Source organism: Telopea speciosissima, chromosome 10 (assembly GCF_018873765.1).
Source record: "Telopea speciosissima isolate NSW1024214 ecotype Mountain lineage chromosome 10, Tspe_v1, whole genome shotgun sequence".
NCBI lineage: Eukaryota > Viridiplantae > Streptophyta > Magnoliopsida > Proteales > Proteaceae > Telopea > Telopea speciosissima.
In genome coordinates, this window is record NC_057925.1 from 50,860,877 (window position 1) to 50,869,391 (window position 8,515).

At 36.1% G+C, this 8,515-nt stretch overlaps 2 protein-coding genes across 2 annotated transcripts; one reads left to right on the forward strand and one right to left on the reverse strand.

Moving 5' to 3' along the window:
* Window positions 1-2,469: 2,469 nt before the first annotated feature.
* Window positions 2,470-4,033, forward strand: LOC122643081 (polyubiquitin-like). The gene has a single exon (XM_043836717.1). The coding sequence runs from the start codon at window positions 2,494-2,496 to the stop codon at window positions 3,991-3,993; it is 1,500 nt and encodes a 499-aa protein (XP_043692652.1). The 5' UTR covers window positions 2,470-2,493; the 3' UTR covers window positions 3,994-4,033.
* A 507-nt stretch (window positions 4,034-4,540) lies between these two features.
* LOC122643704 (CRIB domain-containing protein RIC7-like) lies at window positions 4,541-5,850 on the reverse strand. The gene is made up of 4 exons (XM_043837299.1): window positions 5,641-5,850; window positions 5,406-5,512; window positions 5,253-5,328; window positions 4,541-5,095 (listed from the first exon to the last, which is right to left on the reverse strand). The coding sequence occupies exons 1-4, from the start codon at window positions 5,696-5,698 to the stop codon at window positions 4,623-4,625; spliced, it is 714 nt and encodes a 237-aa protein (XP_043693234.1). The 5' UTR covers window positions 5,699-5,850; the 3' UTR covers window positions 4,541-4,622.
* Window positions 5,851-8,515: the final 2,665 nt, after the last annotated feature.

Genomic DNA, 8,515 nt, shown 5'->3' on the forward strand with positions numbered 1-8,515 from the left:
ATGAAAGCAGGGGTAAAACTGCTTACATAATGACTCTCTCTAGACCTGCAGTGGTGACCTGTCCTTTTGTAGCCCACTAAAAGACATTTTGGGTAAACCACGTAAATTGTTGTGTTTTGTGTGCATGAATTTTTTTTTCCTTTTGAAGTCATTGTTATATTGCGTTATTAATTCTTAACATATATGATCTGTCCTTGAGGGCGGTCTTTGGTGCAAACAGTAAGGTTGCTCCATTGTGACCAAGTGGTCACGGGTCAAGTTTGGAACAACCTCTCTACGAAAGCAGGGGTAAGACTGGGTACCATATGACTGTTTATTATTTATGGAATTTTTTTTTTTTAAGCTACAATTTATATTCCCCTTCTCTATATAAATAAAGGAAAAAAACAACTCAAAATAAATAAATAAAATAATAGGATTACCCTGTTTAGCCGTGATCACTTAAATTGTTGTTCTCTTCATATACTTTCATGCAACGTAAAAAAAAAATTGGATATGTTTGAAGTTTGTATCATCAATTTACCTTTTTTATGGGTACTTTTCTACTGAAATTTATTTTGGATTCTCTATGCTTTATTTTCATTTTCTCATTTTAAGTTGAATATGAATTTACTCAAGGTATTTAGATCTTGAAAACTTTGGGGATTTTTTATAATTTTCACAACATAATGTACTTCTAGATATTCTAAATATGTGTGATTTATTTCTCTATAACTCATGGTTCATCTGAATTCATGGAGACTATAGAGGTTTTATTAGAATCTACTAACAAATTTTTTTTGGTCAAAAAATCTACGAACAATGAAATAAGCCTATAATATACAGAGGTAATTGATGTAAAAGATAACTATGAGGACCAAAAGCTAAACTTTAGACCAAATACAAACATCAACATATGTAAAACAACAACCTATGATAGAATTAATTTTTCAAATTTTATCTTTCCATCATTTAATTGTTTCATTATGATGAGGTTCTCATTATTTTTTTTCCTATCATTTGTAGGTTTGTCATTGATATCTCAGACATTTAAAGAAGCAAAGTAATGCATAATCTAGAGTACCATTAGTTGCTTCAGTACAAATGCGTTACTTGATATCATAAAACTAGTATGGGTTCTTCACCCCCTTTCTCTTTTTCCTTCCGTATCTAGTGATGTACATTAATGGATGAAAATTAAACAATAGATAAATAAGATAATTGCAACCAAGTGGTCACAGGTTCGAATCGGGAAACAGTCTCTCCGCGAAGCGGAGTGTAAGGCTGGGTACATTATGACCCTCCCCCAACCCCACAGTGGCAAGAGCTTTGTGCACTGGGTATGCACATTTTTTCCTTAGTTATTATAATGATTCGTAAAGTAGTGCACATTCTCTGAATGAAAGAATCATAAATCTTGAATTTCTATAGGGTCATAGTTCATAATTCCATAACAACTATAGGTTAATTTAATTGCTATCTATTCAATGTATTAGAGAAAAGAAAAAATGCATCTCCTTGTTGACTATAGATGTTTTGTATTGGTGAACTAGATTCTATATAGTTTATTCATCTTTATTATATAACAATTAAATTGATCATTGCATGGTAAGTTAAGTTATTGACCATCAAGGCAATTAATGCATTAGGGAACATAAAAGCTTTCTCCTTGTTGGCTATAGATGTTTTGAATTGATGAATTGGATTCAAGAGTTATAAAGCTAAAATTTTACCTTCTTTAAAAACTGGAATATGTTTTCGCTTTATTCTTTCCTTTTCACTTAAGATAATGGAAATTTACCCCCCCCCCCCCAAAAAAAGAAAAGATCTTTGAAATTTAGTGATATTCTATTTATATGATAAGCTTAAGTATTGAACCTTTTTGGAATATTTATGAAGATATTAGAACCTCATAAAGAAACATGGATCTCACAAACCTAACCAAACATAATTAGTCTTTGGGAAGTAGCTTTCTGTCCGGGATAGTGGCCTACACCAGCACTCCCATGTGTCTATCTCTCTCCTCAAAACAAGGGGGTAGAGATATCTTTTCATATGGGGAGGAGAGAGATAGACTCATGGGAATGCTGGCGTAGGCCACACTCCTGGACAGAGTTCTTTTTCCCTTAATATTTATACCAAATTGGTTTTGATGAAAATTACTAATCTAAGGAGCTTTTAGACTTGGTTATTAAAAAAAAAGTAAGAGCTGATGTACTTAATACATCATCATCAATTAGAATTCTGAGCCAAAATCACTCTATAAATCTCTTGGTGATTGGTTTTATTTTAATTTAGATAAAGAAAGTGTTACATGTACCAAGGTTTTGTGGACTAAACAGTCATCTTATAGCATTAAAATATTATAACAAAAGCCTGTCAAATTAAGAGAACGGGAGGATACATTCAATTTAATCTATTGTGATCAAATAAATCTTTCTATGGATTAATATTTTTCCTTATTTTTTTCTCTACTTTTGGTTACAGACATAAAAGTTAAATTTTGGACTGCGAATGGAAAAGATGAAGATATTTATCAAGGTTGTATCAACTGGTGTATTCTTTGGATGTGTTGTAAACAACTCTGATACAATTTATATGATCAAGTCTATAATCGAAGAAAAGGAAAGAATCACACCCAACCATCAGATGATTGTTTTCAATGGGATAATACTAGAGGATCATAGGACCCTTGCATCTTACAGTATTGAAAAATTTTCCATGCTTTATGTGGCCTTCAAACACAAGGAGATCACCAGCCTATCTGTGGGTAATGAGACAGAACATGTGAAATCAAATCAAGGGGGCAATGAAGTTCATATATCTGTGCTAGATTTCGTTGGAAAAAACATTCTAAAGGTTAATACAACGAACAACATCGAGCTTCTCAAGGCAATGGTTGAAAGCAAGACTCAAATTTCACGAAAGGAGCAAAAAATGTTTTTTTACAGCACACATGAAGTAGTTCAACTTGAAGACGGTAGAACTCTAGATAGTTATGGTATTAAGGAAAATTCCCAATTACGGATGTTGGCTCCATATTTGAAGATATTCATTAAGATGCCACAGGTTCGAAATTCTTTTCAACTTGATCTCTATAGTTTTCTGACAGTCCATGATGTAAAGAAGAAGATTTGGGATAAGATGGGAATTGCAGAAGATAAACAAACCCTCATCTATTCTGGAAGATCCCTTGATGATGATAAAACTTTAGCAACTTATAGCCTCCAAAATAATTCTGTTCTTCATGCATTTTTTGGGTTCAAAGATGGAAGCCAAGAGCTAAAGTTATTTATCCATGATAAGAGAAATGAAGTTACCTTTCAACTCATGGTGCAAAAGTGGTATAGTGTGCTGAACATCAAGACCCTCATTGAAAGTATGGTGGAGATCCCAATAGGCCTTCAAGAGCTTAACTACTTACAGGAGAATTTGAAGACTTGGAAAACCTTGACCCACTATAACATTGAATGTAACTCAACTCTCTACTTATCTGTTCATGGTCATCCAATACAAATATTCATCAAGGAACCTCAAGTAAAAGGGAGTGACAACAATATCATTATGCTTGAAGTGAAGAATAGTGATACCATTGATGAAATAATTGCAATGATTCCGCAAGAGTATATGATTAGTGGAGGAATTTTCGATCCATATTGTCTCTTCCTCGGTGAAACTCGACTAAAGAATGAATTAACTCTAGCACATTATGACATTGCATCAGGTATGTTCCTCCAATTGGAACGCAGTATTCAAGTTAATGTTGGCATTCCTAGTGGTGAAGTGATCACAGTCGATTTAAAACCTATGGATTTAATAGATACTGTAAAGGAGAAGATTGAAGATTTGTGCGGAATTCCATGGCAGCTACAGACACTCACCTACCTTGGAGATGAAGTGGATAAGTTATATACACTTGAAGATTATGAACTTCATTTGGGTAGTCTTTGGAATCTAAGATGGCAGTTTGGCGGCAATTATTGGTCATTCTTTTGGCCTACTTATGGAGTTTAAACTCCCCAAAAAAAAAATTAGGACTGGATTGAGAATCCCATTCAACAATTTCTTTTATTTTACATTTTTTGACATCTTGATTGACCATGTGTGAAATTTCAACATTAAATCATTTACCTTTTGATGTATGTCCATGCACCTTTTTTTTTATTTCACCAGCACAATCTTCTCTGCTTTTTATCTTCTTACATTTATTTCTTGCTTTTTTGTTTATAGCCTAATTTTAGCTCTAAGAGAGATAAAGAGGCAGTTAATACTAAAAAATTATACTTTTGCACCTTTTCATGGGATTGGTTTTTTGCAGTGACTCATTCAGGCTCTCAGCAGTTATTTATATTAGTGAAAATTTTGTGAGTTTCAATTATTCAATGTAAATTTTGTGAGTTTCAGTTATAGCTCTTACATCATTCAATCTCTTGTGCCTGATTAACCCCTCCTAATCACCAAATGGGTCTAGAAATTAATTGACCCATGAATCACTGAAAGAATATATGAATATCATGATTTTAAACTTTTAAGCTAAGCTAGCTATAAGTAGCTATCAGTATTGGAAGAATAAGTGAGAAAGAAAAAAAAGCTGCCATGAAAAATTACAGTAGACCTTTTCTGCTTTACTAATCATGAATTTCTCAAGAAATTCCATGACCTCCTCTCTCTCCTTCCCCATTACCCAAGCGTTTTAATGGTGACTTTGGACCAATGTCACTGTTCAATTCGCCAACGCCTCCAGATCCAGGATCAGAGAAGGGAGAAGTATAAATTGTGGTAGACGGGGCTTTGGATCTAGAAGGCCTAGTTGATCCACCACCACCTGATGATTCCTTGGACTTCCTACGACGAGACTTTTTTGGATCAGCTGGCTGGTCTGGCAAGGATGAATCCATACTGGCGTTCTGGGCTCGCCTTGATGATCTGGATGATACGGTGACATCTCGTGAAGGGGAACTAATTGAAACTGCGGTTGTGGACTGGTGACGCCTTGCTTGCTTTGGCTGATCTATGCTTGGTGAGTTGTTGACTGATGAAGGAGAACCAAGGAATGGTTGCCGTCTCGATGGTTTTGGTAAGTCCGGTATATCTCTAGCACCTGTCTGATGTAAATCTGCAAACAAGCATATTGATGTTAGTTGTCTCTGTAACTTTAAATAGTTGGCAGAAACCATACATATCTATAGCTCAAATGCTCAATTCAATGGAATTTGGGCATTTATCTGTATTAATATGAATCTTTGGGTGTTGATGAAGGTAAACAGAAGCACCTTTAGCTTTGCTTTCAGCAACTCCATTAACTGGTGATGCTGATGGAAGTTCTGATTCTGGCCTAAACTCATTCATCTGCACAGGTAGGAAGAACACATTAATACTGTAAATTCAAAAGCCAGAGATATCTAAATTATTAATAGAAAGCATACCCAGCTGGGTGACTCTATGGATGGACCATCCCATCCTATGTGTGCTACATGCTTTACATCTGTGGGATAACCAATCTCCATTTCCTGCTGCTCTTTACCATTATTATCTGCATCAATATGCATACATTTTATCAACCTCTGTAGTGTATTGTTCTGTGTTCATATATCATGATTCATGAATGAAGTTAACCATGAATGATATAACAAGCAACCATCTTGACAGGTTTTTACATACCAAATATCTGAGAAATGTATCTTAGACCTTTTAGAAGTCCCTTCATCTTGGTTGACATTTCCAGTGACTGAAGAAGCTCTTTCTGTTTCTTAGTATGGAGAATGTATGATTTAGCAGCTTCTGATTGTGCAGACGTCGATTCTGTACTTAAATTCAGAACAAAGAAATCAACAAGAAAAGAAGACAGTGGAGAATTAGGTATAGTAAATACACAGAGACTTAAGGTACATAGGAAGGAACAGTTAGATAGAATTCCCCTGTTTTTTTCTTTCAATCAAGCTCTTAATTGGAAGACCTGCCCTGGTTATATTTAATCTAGCAAAATCAGAAACAACTTGAAGAATGACAAAGGGAGAATCTCTTCTGTTAGAAAACCCACTAGTTTGCTTTTCCCCCTTTAAACCCAAATAGGAACTACACTTCTGAGGAGAAAAGAATTATAAATTCAAACCTTTGAAAGTAGCTATGTTATGACAATATGAAGTTCCCAACTCGCCGGACGACGACGTTGAATTTAAGTAATGTTTTCCAAACGGATCAGCATGATTTGATTCAGCAAACATACTGTCATATCTATAAATTTTTTTACCAGAGGAAAAGAGAATCAGAGAACCAAAAAACAAAAAGTAGAATTCAGAAAAACCCAAAAAAAAAATTATAATGAAGAAGAAGAAGAAGATGAACGGAAGGGAAAGAAGAAGGAATCCCAAAAAACAGTTTAAAGCAATTCTAGACGCGTTGTTTGTTGCCATTGCCCACAAATCAAAGCCAGTACCTGACCGAATTTTGCTGGTTTCATGTCTAAATTGGTGGACAGAAGGAATTGGGTTCTGTCTTTGCTCCTCTTAGAGGGCTTAATTGGGTGGGCTATTTTAGGGTGGTGGTCTTGTCTTCCCAAACGGAAAGCGCGGGAAGGAAAAAACGGTTTGGAAAGTCCAAGGTCAGAGATGTTAGTTAGTTGAAGAAAGAGAGACCCAAAAAACAAAAAAGAGAAAACAACTATTTTCAGAGATCAAAATGGCGGAACTGTTCCCAGCCATACAAGTCTAAGAAGCCTTTGTGACGCCAGTGTAGTGTTGGGGTTGAAATGGCTATATTGCCCTTCTGGTTAGCTTAGATGGAAAAATTTGTAGAGGGTAAAAAGGTAACGCCAAAAAAAATTGAGGTCAAAGGCTCAAAGCACATAATACCCTCCTTTCAAGAACTGAAACAGATTCTGTGCATCCGGGCAGCCCGGCTGCATGTGCAGCACTAGGCTCAAGGCAGTGCGCTTTGACCGCTTTACCCTTGCTCGGGCAAGGTGCTTGGGCAGGGGTAAGGCAGTCAAAACGCGTTGCCTTGAGTCTGGTGCATGCCCGGCTACCCGGATGCACAGGATGGTTTGCTACTTCATTTCTACTCGTGGCTGAATGAAAGCCATGGTTTCAATGTATTTGTCACCATTTATGGTGACAAATAGGAACTAAAAAAATCAAATGGTTCAAAGGGTCGAGGTTGTCAAAGCCATTGTTTAAAAAATTGGGAATTGGATTTGCGATTCGGTGGATTTGGATTGGAATCGAGTGTGACAATTGATCTTGATTCCAGCTGATTCGATACAGCTGATTTATACCAAGAAATCCTAGAATCACTAAGTTTTCGATCCGAGGATTGATTCAAAGGTTCTTGGGATTCTGATTGTATGGTTAACCAACATGTTAACTAATCTATTACAATAAACTTCGTATAGAAATTCACAAAGAAACAATACAGTTGATCAAGATGCACAATGAAGTTCATATCCATACTATTTTGCACTTTTCGACAAATATAATCTTTTTCGCTATTCTAAGTAGATATTCTATAATGGGTAATGAAGAACTTGTCATACTAAATTCTTGGCTTCTAGAATTCCTATATAACTTAAGCGACACGGCTACTGGCACAGAGTTAACCGATGCCTATTCCCCAGATGATTCTGATCCGAATCCAATTGGGAATCCGCAGGACCAATTTGATCCAATTCCATGTTTTGAAACACTTGTCAAGGCTGAAGTCAGAAGACTCACAACTGTCAATACCAGAGTTTAAAAGATTGGGATCGGATAGGTTGTATTGGCCGATTCGGATCAGAATTGATTGAGACTGATTCCGATTATAGAATAGAAAGTGAGACTTTCCAGTTGCAATTCCATGGGGACTTTCTAATTTTAGAATAGAAAGTGAGTCTCTCTTATTCAAAATTCTAGTGGATCTTTTGTTACAACATAGAAGTTTCATTATTTGCTGCTATTTTATTGATTAAAAGAAGGGGAAAAGATACTAAAAAATAAAGATCTAAATACAATCAGTGAAAAAGTAGGTTGCCAGGCTGTGTGGCGCCTGTGTCCAGACACAGAAAGGATGAAAATGACCACCCCACCCCCACACTTCATTTGATTTAAAAAATCTCACCCTTGTTGGATGTTCCCAAGCAAGCTCTCATTGGCCCCATGCTGGGCAGGGGCCACAAAGCTTGACAATGATCCCCTCCCATGTATTCATGATCAATTCCAAAATGAATTTTGAATTTCAGCATTAAACGTATTCAGCCCTAGATTCCTATTCGGATTGGCCGATTCCACTGACCCTATTTCAGTTTAAATGCATGCACCGGCTAGAAGGGAAATAATTTGAGATGATGGCAATTGTATGCATGGCACCACCCCATATGTGACCATATATATAATTCATGTATGTATCATAGTTGGAAAATTAGGTTTTGACTCGGGCAAGCCATTCGAGTCGAGTAAAAAAAACATGAAACTTGATCAGGAGTCAAGAAGACTCACCCAGGATTTAAAAAATGACCGGACTATGTCCGAATCAATCCAAGTTTTCATTCACTGGTGTTTTT